The sequence below is a fragment of the Myotis lucifugus genome, unplaced genomic scaffold (genome assembly GCF_000147115.1).
Source record: "Myotis lucifugus unplaced genomic scaffold, Myoluc2.0 scaffold_125, whole genome shotgun sequence".
Lineage (NCBI taxonomy): Eukaryota > Metazoa > Chordata > Mammalia > Chiroptera > Vespertilionidae > Myotis > Myotis lucifugus.
The window spans coordinates 2,744,159-2,759,929 of NW_005871173.1; the positions used below are offsets into that span (position 1 = coordinate 2,744,159).

General features: G+C 41.3%; 1 protein-coding gene across 1 annotated transcript in view; it reads left to right on the plus strand.

Moving 5' to 3' along the window:
• ARID1B (AT-rich interaction domain 1B) overlaps positions 1-15,771 on the plus strand; it is a 305,167-nt gene that overhangs the window by 79,644 nt on the left and 209,752 nt on the right. Inside the window, 1 exon segment of the mRNA XM_023758177.1 lies at positions 4,736-4,846. Coding sequence (XP_023613945.1) covers positions 4,736-4,846 — 111 coding nt within the window.

Sequence of the window (15,771 nt, forward strand, 5' to 3'; positions counted from 1 at the left end):
GCTGGCCTGCCTGATCGGCTTCTAACCACTTTGTCTGCCTGCCTCATAGCCCCCAACCACTCGCCTGATTGCCTCTACCCACTCTGCCTGCCTGCCTGATCACCCCTAATTGCTCGCCTGTCTGCCTGCCTGATCACCCCTAACCATTCGCCTGCCTGCCTGATTGCCCCTAACCACTTTACCACCCTGCCTGATCACCCCTAACCACCTCTGCCTTGACCCCGGACTCTGCAGCTTTGTCCGGAATAATGTCCGGAAGGTCGTTCAGCTGTCCAGTCTAATTAGCATATTACGCTTTTATTATTATAGAAAATCTGGTAGTTAGAAATACAGGCTTTGTCAAACTTATCAATTATTTTGGGCAAGAACATTTCATTGCTGGCTTGTTCATGAGGAGGTATACAATGTCTTGACTTATTCTCTCTTTCATGACACTACTGATCATTGCTATAGTCTTCTCCCTCTTAATTTTCAGGATATTTTTTACTGCATTCTTTTGCCATAAGACTGCCAGTAACAAACAACAAAATGTGTTTTGTAGCACATTGCTACCAGGCAATGTAGCTGTTAACATGATAAATATTCTTGGACGTGAGCCCAAGTTTTGTTCAGTTTTATGTGTTTATCCTCATACATTTACTTTGTATTGCTGTGTCTAATTCTAAGTGTGAGCTCTGAGAAGCCACTCAGTCAGTCATTCACCGGGTTCTTATTGAGTGCTCCACACGGAATACACGAGGAAGTAAGAATCTCATTCAGGAGACACACAAACAAATAGTTAAAACACAGCATTGGAAGTTCTTTTGGAGGGCTGAGCTGAAGTCGGCATGAGGTGGTTTTGTGTGATGGTGGAGTTCATTTCTACAGGGATCTTGGGGACAGCCAGGTGCTTTGCAGATACAGAGGGAAGGACATCGACTTGGGACCGAGACTGAGACCGAGAGAGCCACACATGCAGACACGTGGCCCTGTGGGAGCCCCTGAGCAGTCAGTGCATGAAGCCAGGGACATGCAGTGCCCCGGGAGAGGCCCAGGTGAAGCTGGAGTGGCAGCTGGAGGGTATTTGATGAGCTGCTCTCTACCAGACCAAGGACTGGACTTAATTGTGCGGGCACCGAGGAGGAGGCCTCGGCCATGCAGTGCACCATGCCCTCCGTGGTTTAGCATGTCTGCTGTGCGAACATGTGGGCCAGCGAGTGTGGCCCAAAGCGGCCAGTGAAGGTGCTGGCAGTTGGAAAGGGGAAGGGGACGGCCTTGGCAGTGATTTGGGGTTTGGTGAAGCGTCAGATGGGTGTGGATGGTGCAGGCGATCAGGTGTAAGGACAGTCAGGAGAGTCATTTCTGGACACGATGAGTGCATAGGGCTCTACCTACAGTAGAGATGGTCAAAGTGTGGAGAAAGTGCATGGGACTGGAAGTAGAGATTCGGAAGTCTCGTCCTCCACATCAGCGTGGAGGCCTGGAGTAAAGTCTGAGGGACCCAGCTTTCGAGGCGCAGACAGACAGAGGAGGCAGCAGCGGAGCCTCGTGTGAACGTAATCTGTGATTATGTTGGGACACTTCTTGCTAACGTGCACAGAATAAACAAAGATAAAGCGCAGATGCTCATCACTGGCCATGCCCTGGTGGAGGAGGCTGAGCGGCGAAGCTGAGTGTGGCTCCGAAGCTGAGTGTGGCTCTGGAAGGAGCTTGTGGGCCTGTGGCCGCAGGGCTGCTGCCTCTGTGATGGCTCCTGGGAAACAGATGCTGCGCGCTATTTTCACTTCTCTCAAAAGGGAAAATTCTCTTCTGAGTCTTTTCTGTTAGCAAAACAGGTACCAATGTAGAGCTTTCCTAAAAGTGAGGTGGCATAAAGCAAACTTGGGAAAAGTGGGCGATACCCCACTTCCCAGTGTGATAGTCTGTGAGAGGCGCGCTTTGCGTGCGTGTGGCAGGGGCTCAGTCATGGTGTGTGTGCAAACGAGTGCCAGGCTAGTGTGCTCTGTTTAGACTTGTGAGAAGCAAGGCTGGCAGTGACGCTGTGCTTGTAGACTATGATGCTGGCGTCGCTCTCTTATTGTTGTTAAAGTACTTACTCTCTTTACTCTTCCTGAAATGAAAGTGAGGACGTACCAGAACGTGAAAACTCACAGAAGGGGGAAGCTCAGGTTTGTTAGGAGATATAACTCCTGTCTTTGTTAAAACAGCCAAGCACAGACTTTTTAGTCCCAGTGTAAGTCACATGGCGATGATGATGGCCTTCGTTCAAAACTGGGGACTTTTCTGGATGTTCTCTCAGTGAAATTAATGCTTCCGTTCAAACATAAAATTGAGGTGGAACAAGTCCCATTTTCAGCGATTCTCACTGCTCACTGTGTCTCCCCCCCCCCCCCAACTGTATTTAATAATGGAAAGCCTCTTGTGGTTGGGAGACTTTGGTGAAATCTACTTAGTTTGAACTTTCAAAGCCGTAAAATTCCCTGATAGCTCAGTCTGTTAAGTGTTGCTTATTTTACAGCGGACAGCTTCTAAATTGAAATGTGTATTCACTATAGTTGTAATGGCCTTTTTTAACTTTAAAAATAATCAGTTCATTCAGCTACAAAAGAAAATATAAAGAAATTTCAAAGGCTAATAAAAGCACAGGGCACATGAGCCTGTTCCTGTTTCTTAACGGAAGATTACTAGCATCCGTGTCTGAAAGCCCATGAATGTGTGTGTGTTTGAGGAGCAAGCCTCTGCTCATTTGTTTGCCTATTGTGAGCTGTCCTGCACCTTTGTGGGGTTTTTGTAACAGGGTGAAGGCCCCTGAATGGAGGCCTTGTGCCCTACTTGATTTGAAATCCTCCCTGTTAATCTAAAGGCCCCCGCAGGGCACCCAGCTGGAAGCCCCTGTGACAAGTGGAAGTCGGGATCTGGAAGAAACTTGGTGTTGGGGGAAGGGGGCCAGGCGAGTGGTGATAATCTTTCAGCCTTGGCTTTTGTCCCCTACAGCCTACTTGTTACACTCTGCTGGCAACCGGATTGCAGAGCTAACCCTTTTGAGTATCCTTGGATTGCATGTGCTCACCTGTCTTTTATAGGTTAAAAACCTGGACAACTTGGATTTAATTCCCTTACGGAGTGTACTGCTGACAGGGCATTATGCATTACTGTTAGAGGTTAGCTATCTTGATTAATTATGTGTGTGGATTTATTTAAAGGGAAGAAGGGCTGCTTGGGAAATGCTGCTTGGCCTGCCCTTCACAGAGCCTGTTTAAGCAGGTTGCACCAACACTTGGCTGGTTAAATCTAGTTTGTGCAGCTTGTGTACTTTGTAGTATCAGCTATTGGTTCAAAGTTTCTTGGCTTAAGAAGCCGTGTAATTTTAAGTGCATTACTGCATGAGAAAGGGGTGGGGCAGCAAAAGCTTTTTATAGGGTTTCACCTAATAAACCTTAATTTTTAAAATAAAGATTAATTTTTGAAGTATTATTTTGAAGATTTAACAGGAGCATTAGAACGTCATATTTCTTTAATTCTAACACATTTAAACTGACAGGGAAAGGGAGAGAACTTTATTTTTAAGTGATGTTTTTTCTTTTCCCCCCTTTTCAGTCAGAAGCTGGTTCTTCCACTTTGCGTGCCAATTAAGGCCTGCTGTAATAAGTATTTCGCATTCCGTCCCGCTGTTGGGCTTCAGGTGCCAGTGGTGTAGAGTGCTTAGTAGCTGAGCAGGCACAGTTAGGCAGCGCGAGGCCTGGTGCGGAGTAAGTTCGGTGTGGCGTGGCGTTTGGTTTCTATAATGTCACTCCAGCGCAGTGCTGAGGCCACGCGGAATACATCCTGGAAAAGTGTTCCACAGGATGCCAGAAAGGCCATGTTAATGATAAGTTTCTGGTACCTCAGCAGGTTTTGGGGGCGTGTTTTGTTCCCCACTGCTGTTTTATTCTTTATTGTGGTTCTCTGGAGACTGTGCCACGTGAACATAGGAATTGTAAGCGCTTTGTTTATTGGTTTTTGTAGAATCCCCAGGATACTATGAGCTTAATAATTATGTTGTTTTGTGGGTTATTGAGAGGGCATATTAAAAGCCAGTTGATAATAAAGTTTTCATTAATTATTTTAACATTTTCAAGGTAATATTAAAGGCAGTTCAACCAAAATCAGAGTCAAACATTACCACCAAAATCAGAATTACACAGTAAAATAGCTTTTGGTTTGCTTTGGTTTAGAACAGTGGTCTCAACCTTCTGGCCCTTTAAATACAGTTCCTCATGTTGTGACCCAACCATAACATTATTTTCGTTGCTACTTCATAACTGTAATGTTGCTACTGTTATGAATCGTCATGTAAATATCTGATATGCAGGATGGTCTTCGGCGACCCCTGTGAAAGGGTCGTTCGACTGCCAAAGGGGTCGCGACCCACAGGTTGAGAACCGCTGGTTTAGAAGGACGTTGGTTATAGCTGCCCTCCTCCAACTTTTACTGACTAATCATCTTCCTGCAAAGTTCAAATACGGCCTTTGGTTCATACGGTCTTGTAATAAGTTTAGCTCTTAATGACGTGTATGTTTGTGCTCTTGACAGTTCACTGCCTTTTTGTTTTTACTTTTGATAAAGTATTAAGAAATGATAGCTGTGACATTTTATGCCTGCTTAAAGGTAACATGAGTTGATAGTCTGTGATAAACCTTTGCTTCATTTTGGTTACGGAAGAAGCTTATAACGCATTGCAATATTTATGAAGTGCTTTCTGTTTGTGTTTGCTTAGGACATGTCTCAGGAAGGCTATGGAACTAGGTCTCAACCTCCTCTGGCTCCTGGGAAGCCTAACCATGAAGACTTGAACCTGATTCAACAAGAAAGACCATCAAGTTTACCAGTAAGACATTAATGTGCTGATTTGGAAATGTCAGGGGTTAAAGATTTTTTAAGAAGCTGTTGTTTTTGTTTGTTCTACTTTATATTAAAGCTTAGAAGTTTCTAGATTTCAGATATATTTGCGATTTTTTTAAGGGCTTTATTCTTAGGAGCTATGTAGGCCTACGAATAAATCTGGATAAGTCTATTTCATTGTACGCGTCTCTGAGTCCAGTTGGAGGGTTTTATTGGCTGCTGGGTTTTGTGGCAGAAAAGTGTTTGTGTGGTACGGCTGCACTTGGTACAGCCTGTTGCTCTCTGGTCATGGTACAGTCCTGAGGGGGTTTTATAAGAGCTCAATATTAAGGGGTTCCCACTAGGCAAAGCATATAAATGATGAGATAAAGCATCCGGTGGTGGTTTGAATTTCTTCAGGGACTTTATATAATGAGAAATCGCCCATTTTTTTTCACCCAAAAGAAAGTATTTTAGTTTAAAATTGGAAAAAGCAGCATATAAGTATTTCCACCAGCAAATACTGTTTGGTGGCTGGTGTACATATCGACTAGAGTAGAGGCTGTATTACAGGGTATAATGCTGATGCTCATAAATAGTTCATCTGTGCTTAATTTGCTTTTTTAATAAACAGCCTAATTTAAATGAGGTTTTCCTTATAAACTAAAATAATACATCTGTACAAAATTTTATATTTTCTTGTTACAATGTTTTGGTTTGAAGAATTATTGTTATTACTTAATCTCTATTAAGAAATTTTATTTCAGGTGGGAGTTCAGGCTAACCACAATATTAAATATGTTTACATTAAGCACGATTTATTATATTGCTTCTGAACATTGAGAACAGCATTGGTAATGAATGTCATGCATGGCATTTGGCAGGCATACCACCCCCATTTTCCATGTACACGTAGCCCTAGGGAAGAAGGTAAGTGATGGCGACAGCGTGTCCGGGATCTGTAAATCTGATGCACACGTTTTTGAAACTCTAATTTTACAGCTTTTATTTCTCTGGTGGGTGGCATTTATTGTGGCATGTTTTTAGTCACCGTGGAGTACTGATTGTATAGTTACTTGGTTTTTGAAGGAATGAAGAACGTGATGGATTCTGTGTTTTATCCTATAAGCTTTTTTCTTTAGATAAATCACAGAGAGCATGTAGTATGTGGGTGTGCGTGTGTGCTCATGTGTGCGTGCGCACACACTGTTGATAAATGGAGCGTTTGCTGAGTATTTGGAAATTGGCCTGGTTTTAGGAATTTGACTCCTGGGAAGCAGATGGACAATGAATTCCACTTTTCTTCCTCCCACCAGTTTTTAAGTCTTCTCAGAGAAGCTAACTTTGTAGGTTTGTGGTTGGTTGGTGCTATACACTGATACGCAGATTGGAGACTTTGTTCTGTATTGATCCGGGTGTTCTGTTAGCTATAAGAATAGTTTCAGTGTTCTGCTTTCTTCAGATCCGCTGGAACTGTGGCATCACCCACGGGCTGTGCTTCTCCTCCGGCCCTGATGGGAATGGGGAGTTGAAATTCAGCTAACTCACTGCAGACTTAGGGAGGGAGGAAGTGTGGGAGTCCCAGAACACTGCTGCAGAAAGAAGCCTGCTTTGGGATGGTGCTTTTTGAGTTGATTACTATTGGTAAAGCAGCTAAAAGTATTTTAGGAAGTAAGGCAATGTGTTCATCAATCGTTTAAATTTTTCTGAATTACTCTATTTGTATACATATCATATAATGGCTTATTTTCTTTCTTAAGTGTTTGCCCTAGTTGGTATTTCCTTTCTTTTTTTGGTAACTCACAGATAAGTAAGATGCTGCCTGACTCAATAACATTTCAGTGATCTTTTTTAGAGAGCAAAGTTTTCAAGTTTTATGGTGAGTTTATGGAAGTACCATACCGGTCACTGAATGAAGGTGAAGGACAAACTATATAGATCAGTCGGTGTACCTAACCCCTTGCCCCCATCTGTGAAGATGAAAACTGGCTTTATTTAAATGAATTTTAGCACACCACATATTTTTCCAACAGACTCTGTTTATGTAGAAAGTTTCTAAATGAAGTTTACAAATATGTTTTTATTTAGGTGGATACATTGATATACACAATTAAGGTAATTATAGTTTGGGGAAAAGATTTGTTGGTGTTCAGTACGGATCTAATATCACATATTTTTAGTGTTACATTTATTATTAAGTATTTTAATTCTCCAACTTGGCTAAGTAGATACTATCGGTACTGTGAAACTATACTTGTTATTTATCTGAATTTCCTATGGAGTCTTTTGTAGATTTATGCTGTGTTTTTTCTTAACAAATGTCAGTGATATATATTTTGTCTTTTTACTTAAGGTAAAAGGTAATCCATCATATTTGTAATCTCTAGCTTTGTAATTTGGAACTAAGGAAATTGTGGTCTTATCTGTACATTTTTAAAATGTGGCACAGTGATTCTAATGTATAGTTAGTAAGTCTTATCATTACAAATGTAACTACAAGGAACCTTTTTGCTTATATTGAGGTGGATTTTGTAATATTTTTCTGCATTGTGATGTTTTCTTCAGCATGTGTTTGTTCCACAGTTAACTTTCCATTACAAAAAGTCAGGACCTTTCCAGCACCCTTTTGCCAGATCTATAATTTGATGCCTTAGTGAGCTGTCCTCTCACCATTGTTTGAACTGGTATTTGTCTATATTTGCACATCGTTAAATTCTTGGTGATCTTCAGTAGCTAATGTAGTTGTTTCCCAGCTGATTTAGGTCTTCAGATCATCCACATAAAGCAAATGACTGATAAATTAATACTTGTCCTCTTGTTGCCCTGGGGCCATGACCAGTAATATTTGCTTTTCACTTAATGCACTCAGACCTAATCTCAGAACAAATCTTCCTTAACAATGTCCACTTATTTCCATACCTCTTAACCATACAGCTTTTTCCCTGTTGAGATACATTAACTTACATACCTTTTGTATTACCATTATTGACAAATCTTAGCATATAACATGTAATGTTGAATTAGTTTGAGCCTGGCCCGAGTGGCTCAGTTGGTTGGGCATCGTCCTGTGCACCAAAAGATTGCCTATTAGATTCCTGGGCACATAGGCCCAGGTTGGGCACATATACCCACGTCAGGGCACATATACCCAGGTTGCAGGTTCTACCCCCGGTCAGGGCAGGTATGGAGATCAGCTGATCAATGTCTCTTGCTCTCGCTCTCTCCTCCCTCCCCCTCCCTCTCTGTCTTCCTTCCTCTCTCTAAGCATGTCCTTGATTAAGTATGAAAAACATTAGTTTGAAGAACTCTGTCTCCTTGTAATATCATCACTTAGAAAATTAGAGCATATTCTATAGTTTTTTCCTACCTCTAATATTGATATGAAGTGAGCCAGAATTTTTAAACGAAATAAACAGTGGAAAGTCTAAAAAATGCTATAAATTTAACTCTTATTTTATAAACATTGAGTATATCTCAATTTACATTCTAAGATAACCCCCAAAATGTGATGCAGCACTTTTTGTTGAGTCTTTTGTTATATTTTCATCTTTTGTGGCATTCACTGTTTATCTTTTTATTTTAGTTATTTTTTATAGCTGTTTTGGTTCCCATTAGAGTAGGATCTTTTTTGAATATTTATGTTTTATGCAGTAGGTATTTTCCTAATAGTTGATGTGAAAACTTGTAAGTACACTAGAGGCCCAGTGCACGAATTCGTGCAGTGGTGGGGTCCCTTGGGGTGGCCTGGGGAGATCGGGCTGAAACCTGCAGCCCAATGCCGCCTGCAGCTCCTACCTGCCGCTCCTGCTCATCTCGGGCCCCACTGCGCCTGCCACGGGCTTGCGCCCAATTAGTCCCCGTTGGGAGAGGCTCACACCACAGCAGCGCTCACCAGCCATGAGCCCTGCATCTGGCGTGCTCTCGAGCGGAGTGGCCTGCGGGATTGAGCCGAAATCTGCTCTCTGACATCCTTGAGGGGTCCCGGATTGTGAGAGGGCACAGGCTAGGCCGAGGGATCCCACCAGTATACAATCGGGGCTGGGGAGGGACCACAGGAGGGCTCCAGGGCGTTTCCAGCCCCATCTCACCTAGTCCCGATCAGCCGGACCCCAGCAGCAAGCTAACCTACCGGTCGGAGCATTTGCTCCCTGCTGGTCAGTGCACATCATAGCAACTGGTCAATCAGTCAACTGTCTGCCCCCTGGTGGTCAGTGCACGTCATAGCGAGCGGTTGAGCGGCCTTAGCATATCATTAGCATATTACACTTTGATTGGTTGAATAGTCGACTAGTCACCGGACTACTGGACACATAGAATATTAGGCTTTTATTATATAGTATTCTTAAATAGTTTCAGCATTTTCTTTTAATTGCTTACGGGATCTTTTCCCAGGTGCTGAACTGACAGCAGGCAAGCCTGTGTGTCTCTGTGTCACAGGCACACAGTGGTCGTCAGAGTGTGTGACGCTGTGTTGCAGGTGGTCTTATTCTTACAGACATTTTCTTTCATCATAAAATTGCAGCTGAGTTTTACCTTGGACTTTAAGCTTTAAGAGAAGTGGGCACTTCTGGATAATGATGCTAAAAGGAAGTGAAAACATCTTCCTTAGTAATATATATTTTTTTAATTAAAGAAATGGACAGAAGCAGTAATGATAATTTCAGTAAATATGGTACAGATAGATATCTTGTTAATAAAATATTTATAAATGTGCACAAAGAAGTAAACAAACCAAAAAGCTCTGATTTTTCTTACTCGTCTAAGCAAATAGGCTTTCTCCTCCAGGGACCTGAGTTGTTAAATATTCCTTAGTTGAGAAATAACTACTTGTTTTATTCTTCAGAAGAGGCCTGCACCATTGCATTTCAGATGGGCCCATTATTCTGTTTACCGAAGACACCGATATGATCAGTCATGTCCTCATAGCCTTTGAAAGGTCCACCAGATCATTAAAAAGATCTTTGTGACCCTTTCTTCCCTAAATAAGAAATAGTTACAGAGGTTGGCATGAAAAGGATTTGCTCTTTCCCAGTTTAGTTAAAAAACCCTAATTGTCCTGTGGAATTGTGCTTATGGCAGTTTTGTTGAGTTTGCAATTAGAAGGGAATATTGAGGTGTAGATAAAACGTATGTTTTTTGTCCCTCTGTGAAAGGAAGGAGGTAGTAAATGCTGGTTGTTCTTTGAAACAGAGGGTGTTAAACAGGATATTGGAAGCCTGAAAGAGAATTATTGGAAAATGTTATTATAATGTTATTTGGGGGTTAGGTATTAGCAACAGAGCGTCAAGGATCTGCCTTAACGGAAAAAGAACACTCTATGTATGTTTTGTTTTTTTTAAGTCTTTGATGACATTTATGTTGGGTAGGGGTGAAAGGTCATGTACCATGTAGAATATCGATGATATGTTAATAGGGACATTTTAAGTGTATAGATTTGATAATACAGTTCTTGTGAAAAGTTGAAAATTACTGGAAAAAGCTAGGTGAAATGTTTTTTTAATTGGTTTTGCTTTTACTGTGTTATCAATTCAACTAGAAATACAAATTGTGAAGATGATTTTAATCTGTTAGTTGGTAGAGTCTTTCAAAGTTAAAATCTACCAGGTAAGAATTAGATATATGGCTGCTGAATGAACTCTTTACAAACTTTTAAAATTTGTACATTTAACTTGATTTAAATGTTGTCACTCAGAAGTTAAGAATGTACTCACCTTTGTTGATTAGTCCTTCTCATATCAGTCTGAACATTTAAAAAATTATAAGTGAATAAAAGAGAAATCTAATCTGTTGTCACCTTATCTCGGTGTTCAAACATTGATAATGTCTGTGTGCAACTGAGACGGGAGCTATTGTTATCCGTGTTCTCTGATGCTGTTAGAATATGTTGAGGTTAGTTATGGAACCGCGAGCCCCCTGTAGGGAGCAGGGGTTGTCTGAAGGGTGGTGCCTGGTCAGGAGAGTGTTTGCAGCCGCAGCATCCCTGGCATAGGCTTCAAATGGGAGGTACGGACACATTTTGATATCTTGGAAGAGTTTTCAACAGAACACACACTACTTCTATTTTTTACCTAGGGTTTACTGTGTCCTTCAATGTAATATTAGTCACTGGCCTACTCAATATGGAGACATCAGGTTTTTTGGGGCTTAAGATTGAAACAAACACATAATTAGGAAAAGGGATAGTGACTCTGATAAATGTTTCGTTTCCAACATGGATTGTTTCTTTAAGAGGTGATGTTTTATAATTTTATCCCCCAGAATATTGTTGTGATATTCGTAGTCATTTTGAAAATAGAGGATAATACTTGAACAAGATAAGAAATAGTAGGAAGTGGGAAGGTATGTTTCTCCCTCTTTCAAAAAAATCCTCCACTTAGATATTTGTTCTATAAATGAATATTCAGTAACACCTCACCAGTTTGGATTTTTTCCAGGTAAAAGCAGGCCAAATACATGGAAGTTTGAATAAAATAATATTTTAAAAGAATTATAGTTTGCTTTTAAATAACTCAAATGTTTGTGTACAAAGTGTTTATAAATTGAGATCTTCAGTCCTGTTGAAATAAATGGGTAATTATAAATTCATTATAGCTGAGATATTTGCTTAGTGGCAATGTGTTATTTTTAAAAATTCATTAAGTTTTAAAAAACACACCTGTAACTAAGCATATACCCTGCAAACTTTTTCACATAAATTCTGAAGATTTGCATTTAAATATGGCGGAAATGAATTTCAACCCATTTTATGGGACTGTCAATTCAAAAAAAAAATTAATGAAGGAGTACTATAAAAAATAGGCAATAGACAGAAGTGAAAATAAGAGAGGCTGAAACCTAACTGTCTTGCAGGATATTGGTTTTGATATAGAAGGATAACTGTGATCTGTAGGTTGATAAATGAGGCTCCTTAAGTAAGGGATGATGGTGCACAGACTCCTGGCTAATGGAAAAGTAGGCATACAGATTTTCCCATAACAAGTGAGGACAGAAAGTTTTGACCCAGCTTGCTGCTCTGACCTACCTGGAGCCCTGGGGCCTTCTCAGTGGCCCCACAGGCCTGGCTGCACGCAACCTCCAGGTCTGCTGGCGCAGAATCGCTGCAGACATAAGCCTCTCTGACCAGAGGGGCTCTCTCTGCTTACAATGCGGGGAGAGCAGTAGTGTTGGCTTTAAAAATATAAACCACAAATAACAGTGTGTGTGAGGAATTCACACGTCTGGGTGTGGGGGCTTGGCTAGGAGAATTTGTCAGCAGCCTAGCTCCTTTATGTTTTAACTTTAGTACTTTTATGCAAGAATGAAAAACAACCGATGTTCAGGGATAGCTTTTCTCATTCTAACCCGCTGTTTCTGTTTCTACAAACAGCAGTTCTTGGCATGTTGAGCCAGGCAGCCTCCTTCGTGTCCCTCCTCTGCACTGGTACCTGCGGGGGCAGAGGGCGTCCTCCAGTTGCGCAGGCATGGCGGGTAAAAGGCCTTGAGTGCACTTACCTTATATTACCACGCTAGGTGGGAAATAGATCTTAATTTACGGTGGCCACTTCGTAGGTAACTGAAGGCACACATCTGTGTGATATAATGAGAGATATATAACCAGCGGGAGCTCATAGGAGCATCTGTGGACTGGTTAATTGCATTTATTTTTCTTTGGACTGGAAGTAACTATTTTTAATATTAACTGCCAGTTTAGAAGCTCAGAGGCCATTGAATGCAAACTGGTAGGCTAAAAATGTCAAGATCTGTGGAATAGTCAGTGCTTCAGAACATGCAGTCTGCCTCGTGGAGAGCCTGGGGATTCTGGGTGTCTCCCCAAGTAGGGGCCGTTGGAGTTCAATCTCGAGCAGACACAAGGTCTCACCAGAGAGGAGGAGAGGGAAAAGGAAACATTTAGGCAGCAATCCCACATCTGGGGATACATACTAAGAAGACAGATTCTTAAATAAATGCATAAAAATATTTAAAGCAGATTTATTCTGAGGTTATAACCTGTTACAATCCACATGTTCAATCACTGAAGAGTAGTTAAGAAAATTTTGTTATGCTGATTCAATAGTCTGACCATTTTTGACCTATAAATGGCAATTTCACATCATGTTACCCAATGGACTTTCAACCTCATGAAAGTTATTCCAATGAAAATAGGAAAAATCTGAAGACTATGCAGAAATGGAGAAAAGAATTCATGAAATAATGGCTGGTGAAATATAAAGAACAAAAATTGTATGTGTAATATAAATCCAGGCATGTAAAGTAGGTTTCCATATTGACAAAGACTAGAAAAAAAACAGAAATGAGAGTAGTTATAATAGAAAAGCAGAAGCAACAAGCATATTACTCATTCATGTTATTTATATATGTGTGTGTATATAAATATGTATGTATACATGTACACATATGTATATATACACTTAAAGTGTGATGAACCTAAGTGTAGGTTACCTAAATATTCAAATGTATCTAAGTCTGAAAGAAACATGTTAACCTGTAACTCCAGAGGGAAAAGGAAATTCACCGGTTGATTCATAAATGGAAATATCAAATAGCAGCCAGCTGAAAGGGAGTGGTTTGCCTGCTCCACGCTGTGGGTTCTGGGAGGAAAGGCCTCAGAACACATATTTATTCCTGCTGTTGTCGCAGGATCTGAATCCAAGAAGTGATGTGCTTCATTACACCTGAACCAGCTTTGCAAATCTTGCCTTGGAGATTTGGGGGATACTTAATTTTTTGTTCTTGGGTCTTTGGCAAGAGTTCCAGTTGTGTCACCTCTTCGGGACCCGGTTTCTGACTGACTGATAAATAGCAAGGTTCTAGGTGAAAGCATCAACTTGATGTGGTATCTTATCCAATAGAGCCCTGCTGGTGCACTTGGTCAAAATTGTATTGTAACAGGCTCCTGGTGTGACACAGCCCTGTATGCCTGGGGGCATCTGAGGGCATCTGTTCGAGTTGTATCAGTCAGGATAGGTATTCTATAGTTAAAAAGAGCCCTTCAATCTCGGAGGCTTAACACAACGAAAGTATATTCTTTGTTTTTGTTATGTGGACAACACATAGTTTGGCAGAAGGGCAGTAACTCAAGGAATCAGACTTGCAGATCAGCCACTGTCTTATACATTGACAGTCACTGTCCTGGAGGGAAACCAGCACTCCCCGGAGGGTCTTTCACTCCTGAAAGCCATTCATTACTCACAGGTCACTTGCAGAATTAGTCACAAAGCCCTGCCCATCATAAGGGTGTGGGAAGTGCAGTCCTACTGTGTGCTGGGAAGGCAGGGAGCTGGAAATGCTGGACCAACATCATTAATGACGACAAGACTCTTCTTCCTGCATCGTTTATTTTTTAACAGAGTCCTGAGATACTGAGGTGTGATGCTAGCCGTGCCTTCAAATACCGTCTCTGAAAAACAAAAAACTGTCGCTTTAAGAGAGGAAATAAATATGTGTAGAGAAGGCTCTTACCTGAGAGCACCATTTCCTATTCTTCCCTCACAGTGTGGGATTTTAGAGGCGTCTCTATGGTTCTCATCTTTTTCTTTTGCCTTCTCTAAATTGTTGTAAAATAGCTGAATGGTCTTGTTTTCCTTTGTTTGGGTCAAGAAATTTTAGCTGAAAATTGTTACTGTGTGAAAGAAGATTATTGACTCAACAAGCCTTCAATTTTCCATGAATAACACTCCCACCCCCTGGCTTCAGGAACATGCCGTGCATGCATTCTATTTTAAAATACAGACTGTAATTTAAAACAGGCAGTTTGATGCCCCACTGAACTTTGTTTAAGCCTGGCATAAAGGGGGAAAGCTTTACACCACAAGAAAGTGACTACGCTTTCTCAACCACCGTTCTCATAATGCAGGCTATTTAAAAAAATGCTTCCAGGTGTATTGTTGTCCCTTTCCACAGGACCTGAATTTTATCCAATGTTAGGTTGTGATGTGTGTCCTTTCACTGTATTTCATTATCGGGCTCTTGTTTGAATTTCTCAGGGTTCAGGGTAGGGTCCATTTGCAGTGGAGTCTGTGTCACGCATCTGTGCGTATGGCCCACATTTAGTGTGTGGGAGAACATGAACTCTAAAGTTAAATTCATAAGTTTTGGCATTCACTGATTGATAGCTATTTTTCTAGATTTAAATAGTGTCTGATTATTAAACTGGAATGACATAAATATTTAATTGTAAGACTGTTTACTATTATATCATTATAAACATGATCAGATGGAAGTCGTTTATAGCACTTGCCTTTTTTCCCTCCTCACAAAAATGAAAATGACTAGCTTATAATGATTGTATGCAAGGAACGATGACTTTGTTTTGATAAAATCATATATTTTGACGTGGAGAGCTGTTCTAATGCTGATGCTGAATGGTAAACAGGCTACATCTCAGCCAAGGTTCTGGTCTGGAGCCATTCATGTGATTTCTCAGGACCTTTCCTGTCCTTCTCTGAAAGATGAATGATAGAGTTAACAATCCCAGAGCATGTTGAAACTCCTAAGTGTTGTGTTAAGGGCCTTTGTTAGTATGTAAGAAAAAAGCGCTGATAAGAATGAACCTCTGCCTTCAGGAGGAAGTTGAATGAGAGGGTGCAGCCAGCTCGGAATCCTACAGGATGGCTCATGTAGCCCTTGGTGGTTTCCCATTCTCCCGGCCATTTGCCTTTGAACACCTGTGGGGATTTGGGTACCCGATTGAGTACACAGCCTTGCCTGCAGGCCATGGGAAGCCACGGCCCTTCCTGTGGACACTAACACCTCAGGGATTGCAGAGCCTCCCCCACCCCCATGTATTGGAGATGTATGAGCGTAGGGAAGTCTAGAGAGAAGAAAGGTTCACATGAAAAGTTGAGAAGGACACTTGACCCCTGAGCAACCTGTGCTGTCAGAAGTCCATGTATAACTTTGATTCCCCCAAAACCTAACTAATAGCTTACTGTT